This window comes from Narcine bancroftii, chromosome 1, assembly GCF_036971445.1.
Source record: "Narcine bancroftii isolate sNarBan1 chromosome 1, sNarBan1.hap1, whole genome shotgun sequence".
In the NCBI taxonomy this organism is placed as follows: domain Eukaryota; kingdom Metazoa; phylum Chordata; class Chondrichthyes; order Torpediniformes; family Narcinidae; genus Narcine; species Narcine bancroftii.
The window spans coordinates 358,610,511-358,635,235 of NC_091469.1; the positions used below are offsets into that span (position 1 = coordinate 358,610,511).

The window sequence follows — 24,725 nt, forward strand, 5'->3', positions numbered from 1 at the left end:
TATATATATGTTTCATATGTTTGTGCTGAGGAGTTATCAGGCATTCAGTCTTCCATAAGACTTCACAAGAGATATATTGACAATTTTGTGGGATAACAGTTGGTACTATGCATGCAAAAGTTGGGTCAGGGAGAATTGGAGCAGGTTTAGGATGGATATCTTGAGCTTAAAATTAAGGTGGCTAAAGAAATGGCTGCCAAAGAGAGAGTGATATAAATGAAAGACGTACAAATGAAATGACACATTAATGTGGCAGAGTGAATTGGAGAATTACAAACATAGTGAAGAATGAGACTAAATAGGATCAGAAAATACAGATAAGAATATAAAGGTGATCCTTGGTAGCCTTGTGTTTGCCTTTCCTCAGCGTGGTATATTGGATTCTCAAGCCCCCAGCATTCACTCAGAGCATTACAGAGATCCAAGCAACAAGAAGGGTGGAACTTGTTCATCTGAAGGCAGCTCAAGTGGATTTGAGGACTGCAGTTCACGGGAAAATACGAAGCCAGCACCAAAGGTCTCCAAACACGGCTCCGGTGACCGGCGATCCGATTATTCTTCAGGTGAAAATAAATTAATGATTTGAATTAGGTGCTTAGTATTTCATAGGAATTTTTAGTCATGCAGCATGGCAACAGGCCCTTCCGGCCCATGTGCCCAAGCCTCCCAAATGCACCAATTAATATACAATCCATGTAAGCTTTTGAAGGGTAGGAGAAAAGTGGTGCATCCGGAGGATGCCCATGCAGTCACACAATGAATATACAAACTCCTTACAGACAGCACTGGATTCGAACCTGGGTCATTGGGACTGTAATAGTGTTGCTCTGTTCTGCTAACCATGCCACCCATATGCAGAATGCAGATCCAAATTAATTATAGTATTGAAACTGCATTCAAAGGTATTGTTGGTAAAAGAGGTATCAAAATCACTCTTTAAGATTTGATTTTAATTTGTAACATTAATAAAACATATATCCATGGATAGACTTTCATTTGGAAAAATTACTGTTTCCCACAGTTACCTTCCTAAAACATGGAGCACCAGCTTTAAGAGAGCTGGGGTCAAAGTGAATTTCTCCACTGAATCCTGAATTATTCTTCACAGAGAATTAGAAGCAGCTTGCATTCTCTGATATTTTTTTTTAGCTGCTATTGGAAAATTCCAAACTTGGTACAAATGAATCAAGGAGAACATGAACACTTCAAGAAGGCTTCAGAATCTATATGAAATTCTATTATAGATTTTAATTAATCATCAGAAAACTAAATTAGGTAAATGTTCCTGACATTAATCTTTTAAAATCTTTTAAATCCCTTTTTTGTTTATTTCTAGAGCACAGCAGCTTGTTTGAACAACCTGTGGTGAATAAAGCCAGGCATTTCCTCCCATCTTGGTGCTGTTATCTGGCATGGATCATTTGCCTTTTGATTTCCTTAGTGTGCATGTTGATAACAACTCTGTTGGGACTGCGGTAAGGAAGATGAGCTACTGCTTTTCCAGTTGTTTTTTTTTCTCAGAATTTTGATCATTTCAAATTATAATCATGAAATATTGAAGCAATCTTTTATTGCAGGTTTGGACCAACCAAATCTCTCTTGTGGTTACATTCACTGTTTTTTTCTCTTCTGTACTGCATCTTTGTCATCCAGCCTATTGCAGTAAGTGACACCATGATCCTATTATGTTGCTGGTATTTTTCTTCAGTGAAAAAAAATTGATGGAATGCGAAACTGTAGCTCTTCAACCCAGCAATGAGGCTGATTTTATCAGCCATGACTGCATCCTTTTCATCTTTGTTCCCCAGCACAAGGTTCTATGACTAAGGTATTAGCTGTAATAATCAATCATCATATAACATGAAGAAAGTTCACTGTTCTTTATCAGAGGTTACTCATTATCTTCAAACATGGAACAGAAACATTCCTAGTCCTCCTAAGCACAACCTCCATTAACATCAGGGATTGGATTGCTCTGTTTGGCCATCGTGTTTGTTCTTACATTGCAAGGGTACCCTTCTATCTCCTCCATTTAGACCTTAAGACACAGGAGTGGAATTAGGTCATTCAACCTATCGAATTCACTCCATCATTCGGTAATGGCTGATTTATTATCCTTTCCAACCCCATTCTCCTGCCTTCTCCCTGTAACCCTTGATTCCCTTTGAAATCAAAAAATCTATCTCCCTCTGTCTTAAAAATATCTACTGGCCTCTACACCTGTCCGTGGCAACGAATTGCATGTTCTCACCAACCCCAGGGTAAAGAAATTGCTCCTCATCTCTGTTCCAAGGGAATATTTTGTATTCTGAGGCAGTGTCATCTGGTCCCAGACTCCCCCACCATAGGAATCACCCTCTCCATATCCACTCTGTCCATGCCTTTCAGCATTCAATAGATTTCAATGAGATAGTCATTTTTCAAAACTCCAGTGAGTACAGTTCCAGAGCTATCAAATGCTCTTCATAGAAAAACCTCTTCATTCCAGAGATCACTCTCATAACCTCCTCTGGACCCTCTCCAATGCCAACACATCCTTCCATTGATAAGAAGCCCAAAACTTCATAATACTCCAGGTCCTGTCTGACCAATGCTTTAAAACATCTCAACATTACATCCCTGCTTTTATTTTTTTTAAATTTGGACATACAGCACAGTAACAGGCCATTTTGGATCAAGAATCCATGTCACCCAATTTACACCCGATTAACTTACACCTCCAGTATATTTTCAATGGTGGGAGGAAATTGAAGTCCCTGGAGAAACCCACAGAGACATGGGGAGAATGTACAAACTCCTTACAGACAGCACAGGATTCGAACCCAGTCTAATCCCAATCGCTGGTGCTGTAAAGGCACTGCGCTATCCACTACGGCAATCATGCTGCCCGCAAATTATTCTATCCCTCTTGAAATGAATTCTAGCATTGTATTTGCGAACCATATTCCTTGAATTGCCCACTAATTTAAATTAAATCATCTAAGTTAATTTGAATTAAAAGATGACTGTGCAGACTTGGTCTTATCAGTAATTAAAATAACTCTTTCTTTATCTGCACGCAAGAAGAAGGGAAGCATTTGAACTTGTGAATCATTAGTTACATCTCGTGGCAGAATGCACCTTGCTTTCCTTATTCATTCACAATACCAAAATATATTTGAGAATGGGGGGGTGTGGCAAGATGGCATAGGGAGCGGACGTGCATTCCCGGTCTCCCCCAGGCAGTTATATAAATACCCGTTTTAAGAATTTTTTTTTCTGTTAAAAGTCTTTGTTTTGTTTATCAATTGTTTTTAGTTTAAAATGGCAACAAAGATTAAGGAAAATAGAGTTCAAATACAGAACAAAACTACACTCTCCGACTCTGGAAGAAACTCGGCCTACTTGCCCAGACAGAACCACGGAGTCAAGGCTGGAATTTTCTTAAGAACGGAGCTCATTAATTGGACTGTCGGATAAGCTGGCCTTGGACACCCCTCTGAAAGATGGTGATGAATATTGATTTGAAATGTTTTATGAAGATAAATTGCAGTAATTGGCATTGGTTGCCCGTGAGTTTTAAAAATCCAGATAACATTAAAGTTTATTAGTGATTTTTTTTTGGATGGAATATCGGAAAGATGAATTTATTATCTATAAATACAGAACAAAATTACATTCTTTGACTTTGGAAGAAATTTGACCTATTTGCCCAGACAGAGCCGGAGTTGGTGCTGGAATTTTCTCAAGAACAGAACTTATTAAAGTTGATTTTGGACTCCTTTTTGAAAGATGGCGACGAATGTTGATTTGAAATATTTGAAATATTTTCTGAAGATAAACATATATATGGAACTCCTTGACCTGCAATAAGGTTTATCAGTGATTTTTTTTTTGGATGGAATATTGGAAGAGTGAATTTATTATCTGTGAGTATGCATACATTGCAAACAGATTTTAATAGTTTTGAAAAGGTTTTTTTTTAAACTAAACAACAAGATCAGTTTAATATTGAGAAAATTGGAAAAAACGGAAACTTTATTATTAAATTTGGAAATTCAGTAGAAAGAAACTATGAACAAGATTGATGATTTATAAAATTAAAGTCGAAGGAGCAATGTCCAAGAAGAGTTAAAAATTTTGAATAAGTTTTTCTTGAAAATGAACAATAATTTCAACTTAACATTGAGAAGATTGACAAAGTGGAAAATTTGGTATTAAATTGGGAAACACAGAAGAAAGAACTTATGAATAACATTGATGCTTTAGAAGATCAAGACCGAAGGAATTATGTTCAAGAAAATTTTAAAAGATTTGAAAAAAACTTTTTTTTGAAAGTAAGCTACAAATTCAACTTGAGACTGAGAAGAATGGAAGATTCGGTGTTGAACTGGGATGTTCAGAGGTGTTTTAATTCAGTGGATGAAATTCAGGAAGACTTGAAAAAAAAAATTTAAAAAAAAACTTTTATTGATTGTAAACAATGTTTAACTCACTGTTGGGAGGGTGGAAAGGGTGCAAAATTTAATATCAAGTTTGGATTTTCAAAAAAAAAAGAGTTTATGAATAAGATTGGTTAAATTGATGGACCGGGGTTTTATGGATATAAGAAATGATGATTTTTCGGTTTATACGTGTATTTTGTCTGCCTGGGGGGGGGGTGGTACTTCTGCTCCCGAAAGTCATATGCCACTTGTGGTTTATACCACACCCATTTGGGTTTTTGGGAATTAACCACCACAAGGTGGTTTCCTAAGGGGTTAGGGGAGGTGGGGGGGGGGGGGTGAAAATTAGAAAATTATTTAGTATCTATTATGTAATATTATACTAAGTCAATTTGAAATGAATGTATGGAGATACTATAAATAAATTTCAAAAAAAAAAAGAGAATGGGTTTTCCATTGTAATTGACCAGTTTCTGCCCAGTTTCTTCACTGTTAAAATTTCTTTCCAGATTTTTTGTACAGCAGGTGTAGTTGCACTGAAAAACAAGGATTGCAGTCACTTTTATATTAGCCTCGTTGATTCAAATGCAAGCAATGTCTGCAAGCAATGGAATTCTCAAACAGGTTTTCTTTCTGAGAGTTTTCCCATTGATACCCATGACAATCCATACTCTGCCTCAATGGATCTTGACAGGGTAAGAAAAGTGACCCGTGAAATATTTTGCATGTATGTTGTTCTTGTTCCAATGAATACTAGTCTGATGCAAAACATCACAAATTTCAAATATATATATATATATATTTATATATTCTGTTCATTCACTCATGGTTATAGCTAGAAAGATAGGATGTCCCCATGGTAATTTAATCATTCTATCAGCGTTTATTGCCCATTCTCTTGAAACACTCACATATGAGGAAAGAAGAAAATAATTTGCTCAACCTCACAATTTTTCACAGTTTTCCTGATTAAAGGAGCACTTTGTATAAGTTTTGAGAAACTGAGAGATAACATGATTTGAGGTGGTAAACCTGTTCAAACTTAGCAGTGAGTCCAGCTGACTGTTTTCTTTTTCTGATTTGCTTTGCATGTCTTATTTTTACTTTATTGAATGGAATTGTTTGTTGTTACATGTACAGATATGGAGTGAAACACTTTGTTTTGCATGCTATCCAGGCACATCAACCTTTGGATCAGATAGCAGGTAATGCAAAAATAAAAACATGGTTTGACAATAAAACAATAGTAAAAAGTACAGTGTTAAAGAGAACAAGTACCATTAAATGGTGGAAGGCATTATCTTTCACTTATGGGAGATCTGTTCAAGAGTCGGAGAGCAGAAGGAAAGAACTTCTGATACTGGAGGCGAGTGTATTCAATTACCAAAGCAAATAGACAATTCTGAACCAAGCTGTCATCTCAGATGAAGACCCGACAGCTGTGGCAAGGCTTGCACACCATCACATCCTGTAAGACAAAACAAGGTATCTCATCAACTGCAATAAATCTCTTCCAGATGAGCACTATGCTTTCTTTGCTTGGTTCGAAAGGGAAAACAATTATGCACCCTCCCCAGAGGCTCAGGAGGATGAATCCTCAGAGCATCCAGCTCAGAGGTGTTCCTGACCAAATCCTTAAAACTTGTAGGACCAACTAGCTGGAGTTTTTGTGGATGTTTTCAGTCTCTCGCTACAATGATCCGACATCCATCGTACTGGAGCCTAAGAAGAGCAATGACTATCCGCCAATGGCACTTGCATCAACTGTGATGAAGTGCCTTGAGAGGTTCGGGAGCAAGTCAATTCCTGTCTCAAGAAGGACCTGGACCCTCTTCAATATACCTATCATTACAACAGGTGGCATACGTCATCTCGCTGACCCTCTACTCTGCATGAGATCACTTGAACCACAAGGTCACAAATGTTCATTGACCACAGCTTGATGTTCTACATCAAATTGTATGACAAACTAAGAGATCTAGGAGGGCCTGTCTCTCTGTAACTAGATCCTCGGCAACATCATTTTCTCCTTGCTGACCGTCAACATTGGCATCCCAGTATGTGTGCATTCCCATGAACAGTTCTGGGCTGCAACATTGTTTTCCATGAATGCTATGTGACCTACTGAATTCTTCCAGCACTTCTGCATATTATTCTTGTTCCCTTGCATCTGCAAACACTTTGCTTACTTCTTATGCTTAGTGCCCTACTCGATTCCCTGTATACTCATGACTGCACACTCAAGTTCAGCTCCAGTGCAATCTATAAATTCACTGACGATACTGCTATTGTTAGCTGAATATTTGAAAATGGGTGAGAATTAAATTTAAAAGAGAACATAGGATAAAATTTGAGAATCTGGTTGGGTGGAGCCAGAACAACAATCTTACTCTCCATTACCAAGAGCAAAGAGCTTAATGTTGAATTTAGGAAGGGGAGTTCAGGTAAATGACATTGCCTCTAATTCTGGAATCTTGTTTAAAAAAGTTTAATTCAATAAAGAGTCTATGAGTCGGAAAAGGTTGGAACAATGAGGAAGGATATCCAAGTTTACAAACAGGATCTAGATCAGCTGAGAAAATAAAACGAGGAGTGGCAAATGGAATTTAACTCTGATAACTGTGAGGCTTGCACATTAGTAATTTAAACCAGGACAAGAATGACACAGTAAATAGCAGAGCCATTTTGTCGAAGAGTGAGACCAAGGGATGCAGGTGCATAGTTCTTTGAAAGTGGCATCTCAGGTGAACAAGGTGGCAAATAAGTTATTCAAGAGGCATTTGGACAGGAGAGCCTTAAAAGGTTATGGATCAAATGCAGGAAAGTGGTACTAGCCCAGATTGACCTGTTCCATGCTGTATGACACCAGTGCCTCTGTCTGAAATATTCAGGAATAATAATGTTGATTTTAATCTAGATGATTGACTTATTCAGCCTTGCTCTTGGTTAGTCTAGAAAAGAGTATTCACCCATTTGGAAGCATCATACAGATTTTGCATGTGACAGTAGTGCATGTTGAGGTAATATGGAAAAAAATCAGGAAATTGGCAAGACCCATTTAAAAAAAAAAATTGGATGGTTTTCATTCCCAATTCATGTGTTGAAACTTTACCTGAGTGGTTCCCCCCCCCCCCCCCCCCCCCCGCAGCTGCTTCCTGAAACTGCAACACCTGCATTGTTGCAATGAAGCATTGCAAGGCAGTCAGAATTTAAAAAGAAGCTTCTACCTGGCAGCTAAGAAGCAGTGTGGGAAAGGCTGCCATGGAAGTGAAGTGAGGCTTGGGAAGGAGGGGCATATCTATTGAGTTAGCTGAGTTGCTTTTGTAGATCAAGTTCAGTGCCACAAAAAGGCAGAAGCCCGTCATACTGGTAGGGATCACAACTGTGTATTATGTACAAGGGCTACCAATATTTTGGGACAACCAGCAATGTAATGATAGTGATCATGGTCCAATGCAACTAGCAATGCCTTAAGCATTATAGCTCCTGTTTGATTATACTTGGCTGCCAGCAAGGGGCTGACAGAATATGAAAGATCCTTAATGGAGGCTTGCAGCCTCATGGCATGCCTTATTGGCTGTTTACATCAACTTTAAAGTAAATAACCTTTTTCCTTCATCCATGTGTTGTCTTAAGAACTCACACATACAAATACAATATGAAGCAAGCAATACTGTCAGAAAAATGCTGAGTGAAAAAACATGGAGAGAGAAATACATTGATGGAACACTGATGGCCTTTTAATTCTTCCTGTTAATCTAATGTGGTGTTAGTCCTTGGTCTTGCTGTGAGTTATCAATATGGGTTGAAGGTGGACATGTGTCACCCTATTTCAATGAGGAAATGGATATAACCACTGAATGTGTGGTTGATTCCAGAGAACTATTGAGTATTGCACGCTGAAGTGCTTGTATAACTTGCAGATGATCACGAATTGATTGATATGGAAATTAGTATTTGGGCACAAAATGGGTTTCTGTGCAATTTACCAATTTTTAATCAAGTGTGTCATTTTGCTGGGGGGAGGAGTCACGTGATGGAGTAGTGGCCGGACGGTAAACTCCAGCCCTCTCCAGAAAAGTCGGAAAAAACAAAGGAAAACACAAAGGCACAGAAATAAAAGTTAAAGAAAAGTGAGTATAAAGGTGGAAAGAAGATGGCGACAAAAAAAGAAAAATAGAAAAATAGAAGAGAGGAAGAGAAGACAACGGAGGAAGAAGGAGAAGGCCTTACCTGTTCGAAGAGGCCAGCGGTGGAGAGAGAAACCCGCTCCCTCAGGTCGGTAGAAATTGGACTACAAAAATGGCTCGCTGAGCCGAGTAAAAGTGCGCAACCGCGCATGAAAAAAAACACACCGACGGGAGGGGTCACCAGCTGGGGAGTCGATCTCCACAGCCGGCAACGACAGCTGCAGAACACCTGCAGCAAGAAGAGAACACAGAAGACAATGGAAACAAGAAAGAAGAGAATAAAAGGGTAACAAAGAAACAACAGATGGCCAACCCAGAGGAAGAAGAAGAGGAAGAGGAAGAGTACAGTGAAATAGAAGAAGAAGGGAAAGGCAAGATAAAGATACTTTCTCTCATTAAAGGATACATGGAGTCATTTAAAGAATGGCAAACACAGGAATTTAATGATTTAAGAAGAAGAATAAACAACACAGAAGAGAAAATGAATAAAATAGATATGACCTTAACAGAAATGGGAAAGAAAATGGACAAGATGGAAGAGCGGGCAGTAGCAGCAGAAATGGAGGTAGAAGACTTAAAAAAGAAATTGGAGGAATCTAATAAAAAAGCGATAGAGACACAAGAACTGTTAGCTCAAAAAATAGATATAATGGAAAATTATAACAGAAGAAATAACATAAAGATAGTGGGCCTTAAGGAAGATGAAGAAGGCAAGAATATGAGGGAGTTTATAAAAGATTGGATCCCTAGGATCCTAGGATGTCCAGAACTACAGCAAGAAATGGAAATAGAAAGGGCACATAGAGCATTGGCCTTTAAACCACAACCACAACAAAAACCAAGATCTATTTTAGTAAAATTCCTAAGATATACTACAAGAGAAAAGGTACTGGAGAAGACAATGGAAAAAGTAAGAGAGGGCAACAAGCCACTGGAGTATAAAGGGCAAAAAATCTTCATTTATCCAGATATAAGTTTTGAACTCCTAAAGAAGAGAAAGGAGTTCAATACAGCAAAGGCGATTTTATGGAAGAAAGGGTATAAATTTATACTAAAGCATCCAGCGGTATTGAAAATATTTATTCCAGGACAACAAAACAGACTATTCTCGGATCCAGAAGAAGCACGAAAATTTGCAGAACAATTACAAAATAGACTGAGGGATGAAGACGTGTAATGAGAGTAAAAATGATCACGATTGATATGTATGTGGGTAAAGAGGTATAAGAGTGCATACGTGAATGTATCTGTACTTAGAGGAAAATATAGATAGTATAGACAAGAATTAATAAGGGAAGGTAATGGAATAGAGAGAATAAGGAGGGAATTAAAAGAGTGACCTTTGTTACATATGAAAAGTGAAATATTTTCTGGAGGGGGCTGGGTGGGGGGGAATAGCGGTCACTGCAAAATCAGTTGACGCTTGCGAGTGAATTTGCAAACCCAAATGGAGAGGGGAGGTGTGGTTGTCCGACAAGGGATAAAGGACAACTCAGGAGGGGAAGGGGAGATTGGGGCTAAAGAAGTTATAAATAGGAGAATAAGGAAAATGTTTGATGTTTTAGGAATGTTGTCTTATAAAGGGTTTAAAATAAGAAAACAGAAATGGAAAAGGAGGAAAGGTAATGATGGAAAAATGGAAAGGGAAGATAAACAAAGTATAAAATGGCTACGTTGAACTATATGACTTTAAATATTAATGGAATACATAACCAAATTAAAAGGAAGAAACTACTAAATTTACTGAAAAAAGAAAAAATTGATATAGCATTTGTCCAAGAAACACACTTAACTGAATTGGAGCACAAGAAATTAAAGAGAGATTGGGTAGGACATGTAACAGCAGCATCGTATAATTCAAAAGCAAGAGGAGTGGCTATATTAATTAGTAAAAATGTGCCATTTAAAATAGAAGAGGAAATAATAGATCCAGCAGGGAGATATGTAATGATAAAATGTCAGATATATTCGGAGTTTTGGAATCTACTTTATGTATATTCACCTAACGAAGAAGATCAAAAGTTTATGCAAGATATCTTTTTGAAGGTAGCTAATACGCAAGGGAACATACTAATAGGAGGGGATTTCAACCTGAATTTGGATTCAAATATGGACAAAACTGGGAAAAAAATTAACAGAAAGAACAAAGTAACCAAATTTATAATTAAATCGATGGAAGAAATGCAACTTTTGGATATATGGAGGAAACAACAACCAAAGGAAAAGGAATATTCATATTACTCGGCTAGACATAAAACATACTCAAGAATAGACCTATTTTTGTTATCAGCTCGTATGCAAGATAGAGTAAGAAAAACAGAATATAAAGCTAGAATACTATCGGACCATTCACCCTTAATATTGACAGTAAAGCTAGAGGACATCCCTCCAAGAATGTATAGATGGAGATTAAACCCCATGCTACTTAAAAGGCAGGATTTTAGAGAATTTATTGAAAAACAATTAAAAATGTATTTTGAAATAAATACGGAATCAGTGGAAGATAAGTTTATACTATGGGACGCAATGAAAGCATTCATTAGAGGGCAAATAATAAGTTATGTAACCAAGATGAAGAAGGACTATAATCAGGAAACAGAGCAGTTGGAAAGGGAAATAGTAAATATAGAAAAAGAATTAGCAATGAAGGAAGATACAACTAAAAGAAGAGAATTGGCGGATAAAAAAAAAATATGAAACATTACAAACATATAAGGTACAGAAGAATATAATGAAGACAAAACAGAAATATTATGAACTGGGTGAAAAAACGCACAAAATCCTAGCATGGCAGCTTAAGACAGAACAAGCTAAGAAAATGGTATTGGCATCAAGGAAAAAAGACAAACAAATTACATATAATCCAAAAGAAATTAAGGAAAACTTTAGAGAATTCTATGAACAATTATACCGAACTGAAAACGAAGGGAAAGAAGGGAAAATAGATGAATTTTTGACTAAAATTGAACTACCAAAACTACAAATAGAGGAACAAAATAAATTAACAGAACCATTTGGAACACTAGAAATACAAGAGATAATAAAAAAATTACCAAATAATAAGACACCAGGAGAGGATGGATTTCCAATAGAATTCTACAAAACATTTAAAGACTTATTAATTCCGCCCCTCCTGGATATAATCAACCAGATTGATGAAACACAAAGCTTACCAGATTTATGTAAAACAGCAATAATTACAGTAATACTAAAACAAGGGAAAGATCCACTCTCACCAGCGTCATATAGACCAATATCTTTACTAAACACAGATTATAAGATAATAGCTAAACTATTAGCAAACAGATTAGCAGAGCAGGTACCGAAAATGGTAAATTTAGACCAAACTGGATTTATCAAAAAAAGACGCACAACAGACAATATTTGTAAATTTATTAACTTAATTCATGCAGTAGAAGGAAATAAAGCACCTGCAGTAGCAGTTGCTTTAGACGCAGAGAAGGCCTTCGACAGAGTAGAATGGAATTATTTGTTCAAAGTATTGCAAAAATTCAGTTTACCGGAGAAGTATATTAATTGGATTAAAGCATTATATAAGGGACCGTTAGCGAAAGTGACAGTAAATGGACATGTATCAAAGCAATTTAACTTAAGCAGGTCAACGCGGCAGGGATGCCCACTATCACCTTTATTGTTTGCGTTAGCTATAGAACCACTAGCAGAATTGATAAGAATAGATAATAATATAAAAGGAATAAAAATAAAAGACAAGGAATATAAAATCAGTCTATTTGCGGATGATGTTATAGTGTACTTAACAGAACCAGAACTATCAATAAAAGAATTATATAAGAAATTGAAGGAATATGGAGAAGTGTCGGGTTACAAGATAAACGTAAATAAAAGTGAAGCAATGCCTATGAATAATGCGGATTTCTCAAAATTTAAGAAGGAATCTCCATTTAGATGGAAAATGCAGGCAATAAGATACCTAGGTGTACAAATAAACAAAAATCTCGGCCAATTATATAAACTCAATTATTATCCACTAATGAAAAAATTACAGGACGATTTAGAGCATTGGAAAGATTTACCACTAACACTAATAGGAAGGATAAACTGTATTAAAATTAACATTTTTCCAAGGATATTATACTTATTTCAGGCATTGCCAATACAACTGACAGAAAAATTCTTCAAAGAGTTAAAGAAAATAATAAGGAAATTTTTATGGAGAGGGGGGAAACCGAGGATAGCACTAGATAAATTAACAGAATGGTATAAACAAGGAGGCTTACAATTGCCAAACTTTAAAAATTATTATAGAGCCGCACAATTAAGATACCTATCAGATTTTTATCAAACAAGGGAAAAACCAGACTGGACGAGATTAGAATTAGATAAAATAGGGGAAAAGATACCTGAACACATATTATATAAATGGGATGAAAAATTGGTACAACATAGAACTTCTCCAGTATTACATCATCTCCTCAATATTTGGAAGAAGATTCATGTAGAAAGAAATAAAACAAATTATCAATTACCAAAACTAATATTGACGCAAAATAAGTTACTCCCTTTTACCTTTCCTTTAGAGAATGGAAAAAAAAGGGATTAAAAGAATAGAAAATTGTTTTTCAGGAAGTAGATTCTTATCCTTTGAACAAATGAGAGATAAGTACAATATAACTGGAGATACAGCGCTGGCATATTACCAACTGAGATCCTACTTGAAGGATAAATTAGGAAGCAATTTGAGTTTGCCAGAGGGAAGTAACCTTGAATATGTGATTACAGATACAATGTTAATCAAAAGATTTATAACAAATATGTATATTAAACTGCAAGAAAAGGAGAATGAGGAAACAAATGGTAAAACTAAACAAAAATGGGAACAAGATTTAAATATAAAGATAAAAAAGGAAACATGGGAGAAATTATGTTCTGGAACGATGAGAAATACAATAAATACGAGGCTACGTATGATACAATATAACTGGTTACACAGACTATACATTACACCTCAAAAGTTAAATAAATGGGACCCAACAGTACCTGATAGATGTTTTCGATGTAAAAAAGAAATGGGAACAACAATTCATGCAATCTGGACATGTGAGAGAGTAGAAAAATTTTGGGAAGATCTCAATCAGATATTAAATAAAATAACAGAAAACAATATACCAAAGAATCCAGAGATCTTTCTCCTAAGTAACCTAAAAAACAAAGAATTTGGAATTGATTTGGAGGATGCACAAAAAAGATTTGTTAAGATAGCTCTAGCCGTAGCAAAAAAATTGTATTATGTCAACCTGGAAATTGGAAGATAATCTGAAAATACAACAATGGTATATAGAAATGAATAAATGTATTCCATTAGAAAAAATTACATATAGTTTAAGAAATAATATTGAAATATTCGAACAAATATGGGAGCCTTACATTAAATACAATAGCGAAAACCTACCGGGGACAATCATTACCTAAGTTGATGGAAGGAGAAGGAAAGAAAAGAATGGACTCAGTAGAATTTCTGGTGTATTTTTGTTGAATGACAACATTGTCTGATTGGTTTAATGTAACCTAGATTGTATACCTAAAATGGATGGGGGGGGGGGGTGGGGGGGTGGCTTGGGAGGAGGGAGGGGGGGGCAGAAAAAGTCACTGTATATGTGTGAAAAAGAAAAAGTGTGTATCATGGCTAATGTGATTTATGGTGTGAAAAATAAAAAATTTAAAAAAAAAGTGTGTCATTTTGCTTAATTGTGTATTGAAAGAGGATCTTTTCACTTGTGAGAGGGCAAAGCAAATATAATATTTGAAATTACTGTAAAATAGTGGTGGACTATTGAGTAAAGAATTGTTTCTATATTTTTGTTGACCAGATTGTGGCTGCTCGTCAAAGGGCTAGATATTTACGATTCGCTCGACCACCAACTTCTGCACAGCTGAAAGAAGCCAAAGACCGTATGAAAAAAGAAAACCTCATTCAACATACATTACAGTATTTCATCACTTTCTGCTTCAAATTGTTGTCCCGATCATGAAATGTTGATTGCTGAACTGTGCATAATTAATAGTTTATTTTCCTTCCCACCATCCTGGATGTTTTCCTTCAATTTTAATAGGGTTATTGTTTTTCCAAACTTTATTGTTTTGCCTCTTGCAGAGAATTTGTGCTTTACATTATGATGCTGACCCTGCTGTTGTTGATAACATTTGGTAAATTGTCCAAAGATGAATATCACCTCAATCAAGCCATTCGGGTGGCGTTTACAAGGTATGGTGCACGCAGCTTGCTTTTGCAGTTGCTACTCAAGTGCCTGAGATTGTGAGCAAGTCGAAAAGATAACAAGGTTCCTGACTAAACAGAAATCAAAATATTGCAGGTGCTAGAATCTGAATTGAACAGAAATGGCAGGATACACCAGAAGCTGAATCAATGAAAAGAAAAGTAAACAAATCAAGCTGACAACCTTTTAGAAGGATGCTTTTATGGCAATTATTCATCCTCTCTGGTTGTTTAATTTGCATGTCTTGTTCATAAATTAATACATGTTTAGTTGCCTGACTTTCAATGTAATGAGTTCAGCCTCAAAATTCATCTTTTATTTCAGTGATATCTCAATCATGGCTGGTTAATTCTCCTTCCTTGAAAGTAGAATTTTCTTCTGTAAAATGAATAAGGACATGTTTCTGAAAGGTTCTTATATAGTTTATTTTGCACAAAGAAACCTAAACATTAACAAAACACTTTGGGGATACAATCACAATGAAGGATTTGCATTTAAACATGATCTCCTAATATCTCTTATTGGCAATGGCAGTTGAAATTATAATGTAAGCTGTCAAGTGGGGAAAATTTGGATGTTGGCTGGGTCCACAAAAATAATGAGGAAAAATCATTTTTACATGTTTAAGTAGATTGCAAATGTGAACCAAAGAATACTGTAGTGCAGAAGCAGCCCTTTCAGTCCATCGAAGACATACTGAACTATTCTTCCACCTCATTCCGTCCATAGTCCTCCATCTCTCTCCCATCCATATACGTGTCCAATTTTCTCTTAAACGTTGAATTCAAACCTGCATTCACCACCTCCGCTGGAAGCTCTTTCCACACTTTCACCCTACTGAGTGAAGAAGTTCCTCCAAATGTTCCCCTTAAATGATTCAGCTTTCACCCTTAATCCATCTCCTTGTGTTCTTTGTCACTCAACATCAATGGAAAAAGCCTGCTTGCACTTACCCTATCTACTGTATATACCTCATAATTTTGTAAACATCTATCAAATTTCCCCTGATTCTCCAATAGACTAAGGAATAAAGACCTATTCAACCTTTTCCTACAACTCAGCTCCTCGAGTCCTGACCACACCCTTATAAATTTTCTCTGCACGCTTTCAATCTTAGTGATACGTTTCCTGCAGGGAGGTGATCAAAACTACTACAATATTCCAAATTTAGCCTTTTACAACTTCAACATCATATCCCGAGTCCTGTACTTAGGACTTTGATTTATGAGGGTCAATGTGCCAAAAATTCTCTACAATCTTACTTAATCTGTAATCCCACTTTCAATCTGTATTTCTGAATCTCTCTATTCTACCACTCTCCTGTCGAATGGATATGCTGTTGACATTTTGATAAAACTAGGTTTAACACATTGGAAAGGTTTGAGATCCCTTTCTCAAGTACATAAAAAACATAATATTTGTTTTCCTTTGTTTGCCCTGTGAAAGCACACAAAGAGGCTCCACTGGGCCAGTACAACTTTCAAGTGAGAAAGAAAAATAAAGGAATGACCCTTCAGAGATGATTGCTTGTGGATCTTGCCACTACCTTCAATACCAGCACCTCCTGCATTCCCATAACCTCTGAAGTTGCACGACCTGTCTGGTCCATGAGTAAACCCAAACTCGAGTCATCCAAATCACCCTCCTCACCTCCTGTTTCAGAACCCTTGTAACGATTGGGAAGCTGTCAGAATATCACCAAGAAATGAAATTGCTTAATCTGCTCCTCTTTCAATGTCTGGAAAACATTGTCAGTACAGCACTTCAGGGTAGAGAAATGTAGGTTTTCACTACTCCATGTGAAAAGTGTCTTAGCACCTGAATAACATCTTGTTGAAGTTTTATTTTAAATTCATTCTAGGTGTTTATTCATTGCTTGTCTATCCCTAACTTTTGAATCACTGCAATTTAAGGTATGTGATGGAAATGCTCTTATTATTGTTAGATGAGAAATTAATGGAAATTTGACCAGGTGATAGTGAAAAAGCAAGGAGATATATCCAAGTCAGGATAGTGTATATCTTGAAGCAGAGCTTGGAACTGATGGTATTTCCTATTGCCTAGCTTTCCTGTGTGCTACATATTGCAGGTTTGGGAGATGTTGCCATGGCATAAATCTATGGCATGGTGCTATTCAACGTTCCATAAAGAGCATGGATATATAGGTAATTGATGATAATGCTAAAATGGGAAATAAATTGTTTTGGGCTTCTTGCATATTGATACAGCTGCAACAATCTAAGCAAGTAGAGAAAATTCCTCATGTATACTTTGTGAATAACAGGAAGTCAATAGGCTGTCAGGTTATTAACCACTCACCAGATTGTTCTGTCGTCTTGGATATAGAAAATGGACTGTTTAATGGGAGGAGGAAAAAATGGACTGAGAAATGTAATTTTGAAATATCTTTACTTGACTATTTCACATATAAAATTGTTCTAATGTTCAGGAATGTGAACAATCCTTTCATAAATATGAGAACAGCTGATGATTGGTGGAATTGGAGTTTTACCACCTTGTTACATGGCCTGTATTGGGACACATGGTACAACAATGCTGCAGCCAAAAGCCAGGTAATCACCAATATATTATTGGATTAAGTTTTGCAGGATAGATTATGTTCTTTATCATAATATCATAGTAAACTGCTTTATTTAACATTTATTTTTTCATTCTTTTCTTTTCAAATTGGATTTTGAAGAAATATAAGTATATTAAAAATAATCTTTTAGTTTGTATATATGATTAATTACTGATATTGAACATTGTGATTTCAGTGTTGTGCACTGTATTGTTAAAGGGTTAAATGTTTATTTATTTGACCTCACAAAGCATTATCTGGATCTGCTCCTATTGGAAATAAGTTGTAAACCAGAAATAGGGGATTTTCATAATCCATTTGAACTCACTCCAAAAGGGAAGATTGTCCCCTTTTATGTGGTGAATTATTTGTAGTTTCCTTTTATTTATACTATACCTAATTTCCCTTGTTCGGTAAGATTGAGCTCCCCTTTCAATTTTTGTGTCAGACAGGAATGGCGATGAAACAAGCCTAGAATGCCAACTTGGTCTGCACTCTATGTGAATGAACAATTGTTGTGTTTAGTGCATGCCAATCCTTCAATGTTTGCACGGCTAATCTACCATCAATCCCACATGTTAAGTTTCTCACTCTATTCTGGCTAATGCTTACCTCAGATCGTCATTGTTCCCTCCATCTAGATACTAGGCCTTTGTCTCAAAATATATCACTCTCCATTATAGTAAAGAATTATTATCATATTATAGCAGCTTCTCTCCAGGGGGCATCAAATGAGACAATTCCTCAACATACTGGTTCGGAAAACCATTCTATCAACACTCCCAGGACAATACTCTTTTGTACTGTTGTCAGAACGACAATTGGTTCAATCTGCAATGTACACTTCCATCACTCTTGGTTATGGATGTATACTTGTATTGTGCATATCTAGTTTAAAGGCATTATCAACATCAACTTCCATTAACATTTTTTGCCCCTTAGTATTTATTAGCTTTACCCAGATTCAATTCTAAATGAATATTCTTCACTTTTGCTTTAACTAGCTGCACCACCTCACTTCCTTCTCCCAACCCCCCATTCTTCCTAAATATTGAACATTCCTGGATATTCAGATTCCTTCCTTCCCCTCCCATCATCTCCATCATCCCAATTAAATCATCCTGTTCATTAGGACAGACGAGTGACCTTTATCCTTGACCTTTCAATATTCCTAATCACTGTGGCATTTGTTTGGACTGCAACCCTGTTTGTTTTTCACCCATGATGTCACCTCTTCTGTCCTATGTTTCCATTCTAGCATCCCTTTCCTGACTGTGCATAAACTTCCATCCACCACAGCTCTAGCAAATACCCCTAGCACACTGGTCCCAGCCAGCCCAGTTGAAACCCATTCTTTTTGTACAAGTCCCACCTTCCCTCAAGACCAGTACTAATGTCCGAGGAAACTACTCTTCCTGCACCATCTCTCCAGCCACACGTTCATCTGGTTCTCATTAGCATACCATACTGGAAATAATCCCAGAGTTAGTATCTTTAATGTCCTGTTTTTTTTTCCAACTTCTCTCACAATTCATCATGTAGGACTTTATTCCTTGTCAGAGCTATGTTGTTAATGCACACCAGTCCTCTTGACTGTTCGCTCTTCAGGATGCTCTGCAAAGGAAGAATGTTCTATTTTAATAATATGTCTGCCACATTTTTCAAATTGATTTTCTTTTAATTGATTCCATATTGTTGTGGTCATTATTGCTAAAACATGAATGCATAATTCTAAAATATTTACATATAAAGTGTGTGGCTGATTACAGTTTCAATTACATCTGATAGGCTGGCCCACTTCATGGGAAGTGTCACTTGATTGGTGCACCATCACTAAGGAAAATCCAAGTCACAGATAGCAAAACCTGCAATGTAAGTGCTTTATAATCCGATCATTAAACATTAACTAATGTTTTCAATCAAAGAATTCTGGACACACTCAACAAGTCATGCAGCACTTGGAGGAAGAGAAAGAGTTAACAGTCTTTTACTTGAACCATATTAACGCTGTTTCTCTTTTCACAAGTGCTTTCTGGCCTGCTGAGCATTTTCTGGTTTAACTTCAGATTTACAGAATATGTGCTTTTGTTTAAATTTCAGGATTTTCACTATTCTCATCATTCCTTTTTGCTAAAAGTAGAATATTCATGGAAAAGAATGTTTGATAACTTCAAGTAAAATAAAATTGAATATATTTTATAATGAAATGTGATTGAGGTTATTGTATAATACATGTTCAAGTTTGTGGATCACTTGATATCAATAACTCTGGAACTTTTATATAGACCACAAAACACAGATTTTAATTTAATCTCCATCTAGTCCATTTTAATAAAAACATTGTTAAATCCCTGTAAGCTCAATGCACAGGAAGTCACTTCTGTCTTTTCACACTGTGGATAGCAGCAGCTCTCTTTTGACCAACATCAAATCATAAACAACTGAGGTAAAACACAGGATTCTGCTGACACCGTGGTTAAATGAAAAAAACACACAAATGCTGGAGAAACTCAGCAGGTGAAACAGTGCCTTTACTACTTGAGCATTGAATTCACCCCCATGGTTTCCACCCAGATTTTTTCTGAGTGTTAATGGTCTGGAGTGCTGATCTTCTGTACCTGACAAGCCAGTGGACAGTGAGTGACAAGTAACGTAACCTTAAGACCTCTCTTCCGATCCACTGTCAAGGCCTGTGATAACTGTCTGCTATCAGAGGCATTCGAATTATTTTAAATGCTTTCGATGGTCAGACAACTCAGATAATTTTAAATACCGTATATTTCAGTGCATAAGTAGAGTCTTGAAACCCTCAAAAAGCTCTCATAAATCAGAGATCGACATATGCCAGGTAAAAAAAATTGAAACCTTGAATTCAACTCAAAAAAACAGCGTCAATTAGATTCGGCATATAACAAGGAAAAACCCAACACCCAACCCCAACCAACCAATTTTCCCCTGCAGCCGCTGCAACCGTGTCTGCCTGTCCCGCATCGGACTTGTCAGCCACAAACGAGCCTGCAGCTGACGTGGACATTTCCCCCCTCCATAAATCTTCGTCCGCGAAGCCAAGCCAAAGAAAAATAACACCAAAAAAGAACCTAACCTTCAATAAATTTTCAAGCTCCCAGTATATCAGAAAGAAAATTTTATTTAAAAAAAATATTTAAAATTCTTCAAAATCACACTCACTATCATCACCTGAGGCAAAGACCTTGGTAAGCAGATTCAGAGTCTCACTGTTCACACTTTCATCATATAGGTGATGAATCAGCTTCCACTTCGTCCTCAGTGTCCCACAATAAATCATTCTCCGTACCATCCATCACACGAGAGATACTGCATTTTTTGGAAAGATTTTATTACAGTCTCTACCTGCTTCGTACTTTCATAATTTTTCTGGCGGTTTCACAATAACAAACACCTTCCGGCAATGCTCAGTGAATGCGGTTTTTGGGGGTCGACTTATATGCCCGATATATGATAAAACCATGAAAATGAGGACCTGACATGAGCCGAAATATATCATAATTAAAAATATGGACTTAAATATTTTCATTAAATTAATTTAAATAATTTAAACACCAAGAGATAATGATCAAAATATAATAATTATAGCAATAATTACATGATCAATAACATCATATAAGTGAATCAGATTGTTCATATATAAAAATGAAAGGCTGGATATAAAGTGTGCCCACCTCTTTCCTCAGTACAACATGGCTCCACCAGTGGGCTCATGCTGAATTCAAAGGCAATGCAGGAGATCGATGCAGTGCTCTTTGTCCGCCATCTCATCTCAAACCAATCATGTATGGAAGTCTAAAATGCTCTGAGCCCGGAAGCTGTTGATGATGCACCACAACAGAAATACCATCTATCACTCAACTCAACCTGGTGCGTTCTCCCATCTGCTACTAACATGAGCTGTACGCCACAGAAACTGGTCCTTAGGCCCAACTCATTCATGATAACAACCAATTCACTTGTATTACGTTAATGATGCGTCTTTATGCTCATCCCATTTACCTGCATAAGGCTTATATCACTCTGCTCTCTTCCTGTCCAAGTACATATCTAAATTTCTTTTAATTTCACCTCCCTCTGACAGTTTGTTCCATATAACCACAACTCTCTGTGTGAATAATTTGCACCTCAGATCCCTTGAAAATTTTCCCCACTCACCCTAATCCTGAGACTTTAAACTCTCCATCCTCAGGAAAAAGACTGGCTATCTGCATTATGTATGCCCCTTATAACTTTCCACCTCCAGCATTCCAGTGAGAATTAACCCAGCCTGTCCAATTCCTTTTCACTACAGTCTTCCATTCCAAGCAACATCCTGGTGAATTTTGTATGTAGCAATTTTCTATTGCGACCATATCCTATCTGTAGTGTGGAGAACAGCACTATCTATAATACTCCATGTGAGCCAATGTTTTGTTTTATTGCAACATGACAATCCAACACATTCCAATACCTCGACTATAAAGACAAGCCAGCCGATCTCCTTCTCTACTCCATCCATCTTTGTTGCCATTTTCAGGAAAAGAATGAACTAGAATCTCTGCACATAAACAGCGTAGAGTTCCCAGCCATTTACTTTAAGTGTTGGCATGGTCAGCATAGCAGTTGGTGACCAGAGTTGGAATCTGGCACTGTCTGTAAGGAGTTTGAACATCTCCCAGGATCTTCAGTTTCACCTACCCTCAAAAACCTATGGGATTATTGGTTAATTTTGTGTAATTGGGTCTCAATGGCCGGAATTGGCTTCCACTGTGTTCTAAGTTATCACAGCCATGCAAATCCTGCAGTCACAAGGGTAGGTCAGAAGCAGTGCACCTTGCATCCCTGACTCATTGAAACCTTTTCATCATCTACTCGTCAGAAGTCACGATGGTATGTCACTGAAAAGGCCACTTGTAGATGATAGTATTCCAAAACATCTATTACACCTTCTTTATTTGCCTAGATGAGTGCAGCTCCAACAACATTTAAGGTATTTGGCACCTTCTGGGACAGAGTGATCCCCTTTATTCAAGTTTAATCTTGCTGTTTGCCACAAGCAAGGTGTATGCACAATATATGCCATCTATAAATGTATTGCAATATGCAAAAGCATTTCATAGAGCACATTACACCCTCCATATTCATGATTTCCACCATCAAGAAAAACAAGGGCATCAGTTTCTTTTGTACACCACCACCTGGCACAGCATCCTGATTTGGAAAAATATTGAAGCTTTCAACCCAATGCCATTGTGGATCCACATTCACTGCAGGAGCTTCAGCTTACCACGATCATCTCAGGACCTTTTAGAATCGGAGAATAAATGCTGGCCTGGCATAATACCCATTTTGTAAGTGAATCAAGTCTCCAGAGAATGAGATTGGCATGCCATTTCTCTCTGCATTTGTGATAGCATTAGCGTTCAGTCGCATTTCCAACAGAGTAACAGGACTGCAAATTAGACTAGTAACCAGTCTACTTTTACCTGTCTGGGATCAACAAAATGAACATTTCATGCAGTAAGGGTCACAGATGTTTTACTGCATGATTGAAGAAAAAAAGGCTTGGAAGATGTTTTGTGTTTTTGACACTGTTGTTAAGAACCCAAAACAGTTCTTTAGAGTGCAGTCGCATTTGTGACTTGGGAGTGGTAGTAATCAATTTACACACAGCAAGCTCCAAGAAATGTCAGCATTAAACTGACCAGATAAGCTGTTATGGTCATGTTGCTTGAGGGATAAATGCTGACTGAACACTGGGGTAAATCTCCAGCTGTTTACAAAAATGCTATCACAAGTCTTTTTACATCCATCTATAAGAAAGAACAAGTGAGGTTTTAAGATTCCTTCACAGGAGATGGTCTATATTTAAGTCCAGTAAGGGACTTCAGTCTGGGAAGTTCTGTCAGAGTGTTGTAATGAATCTCATTTGGGAACTACACTGCTGACATCCAATGACTGGGTATCATACTACTAAACAGCATTGCTTCTTAAAAATTTGTTTTACCTGATCTCTACTTCTAGATTCCAGCAATATTGTCAGGGCTTGTCCGTGACTACTTTTCTCAATATACCACATTGATTAACTGTCCAGAACATTCAAATTCCACAAAGCCTATAGAAAGTGATAAATTCAACAAATGTGGCCAAGTTCATTGCTACGAAGGAAGAGGATCTATTATTAATCTTGGTAGAACACGGTAAGAGTTGCAGATGTTTCTAATAATTTGGGTCCAATGAACAATTATGTTAATTCTGGTTGAATTTGCATTATTTTTCAACAAAAGAAAATAAAACTTTTTCAATAGGCTCTATATCCTAATCTTTATAAAAAAAACAAAATAAATATAAGCATGAGTAGACCATCTGGCCTGTTGAGCTGCTCTGCCATTCAACAAGACCATGGCTGATCTAAATGTGGATTGAGCTCCATCTACTTGCCTTTTCCCCTAACCTTTAATTACCCTACAATGCAAAAATCCGTGTCATACATATATTTAATGAGACAGCCTCCACTGCTTCCTTGGGCAGAGAATTCCAGGGATAGAGATCATAATTGTATTGAGGTCCGCAACTCCTTTCTCATTCTTAATGAGGTGGTCAAAAAGGTATCTTGTATGTGAGATAAAACAAACAAGGCACTTAAACAAGGACATCATTGTACTCTTCATCTTATAATGGATTGTTACAAACTAGCATTTTATCTGGTTTATTTTCATTGTATTTGCATTGATTGGGAACCTTTGGATATTCGTGTACAATTGCATTTTTTCTCTTTCCTACTTAACCGTCTAATTCTGTGCTCTATACTTAACCTGTCCATAACATTTAAATCAACATTAAAGGTTTTCTCCCAGTGAGTCTGCAGGGCCATTCTCTGTTTTGACTCAATTCAGTTGTCTTAGAATTATAGATCATGACAGCACAGAAACAGGCCTTTCAGCCTTTCTAATCTGTACCGAACTACTATTTTGCCTTGTACCACTGACTTGCACCCAAGTCCATAGCCCTCCATATCCCTCCTATCCATGTACCTGTCCAAATTCCTCTTAAATGTTAAAATTGAGCCTGCATTTACTACTTCTGCTGACAGCTCATTCCACACTCTCACCACACTTTGTTTTCGCTGTGACTCGCTCTGTGGGTTGACACAGGAAACAGCTGTTGAACATGGTGATTAAGTAACCAGCATGCAGGATGAGTCGCCCACTCCCTTAGGCCGCAAGAATAGTGGTCGAATTGACCAATTATCGTCAATGGATCG

General features: G+C 37.0%; 1 protein-coding gene across 1 annotated transcript in view; it reads left to right on the forward strand.

The window, feature by feature from the left end:
• The window catches only part of LOC138758248 (polycystin-1-like protein 1), a 140,707-nt gene that overhangs the window by 80,755 nt on the left and 35,227 nt on the right, over positions 1–24,725 (forward strand). The window contains exons 22-30 of the mRNA XM_069926933.1: positions 368–563; positions 1,337–1,475; positions 1,578–1,662; positions 4,934–5,119; positions 14,464–14,582; positions 14,748–14,858; positions 17,321–17,444; positions 19,241–19,324; positions 23,486–23,661. Of these exons, the coding sequence (XP_069783034.1) occupies positions 368–563; positions 1,337–1,475; positions 1,578–1,662; positions 4,934–5,119; positions 14,464–14,582; positions 14,748–14,858; positions 17,321–17,444; positions 19,241–19,324; positions 23,486–23,661 (1,220 nt within the window). The remainder of the gene's footprint in view (positions 1–367; positions 564–1,336; positions 1,476–1,577; positions 1,663–4,933; positions 5,120–14,463; positions 14,583–14,747; positions 14,859–17,320; positions 17,445–19,240; positions 19,325–23,485; positions 23,662–24,725) is intronic.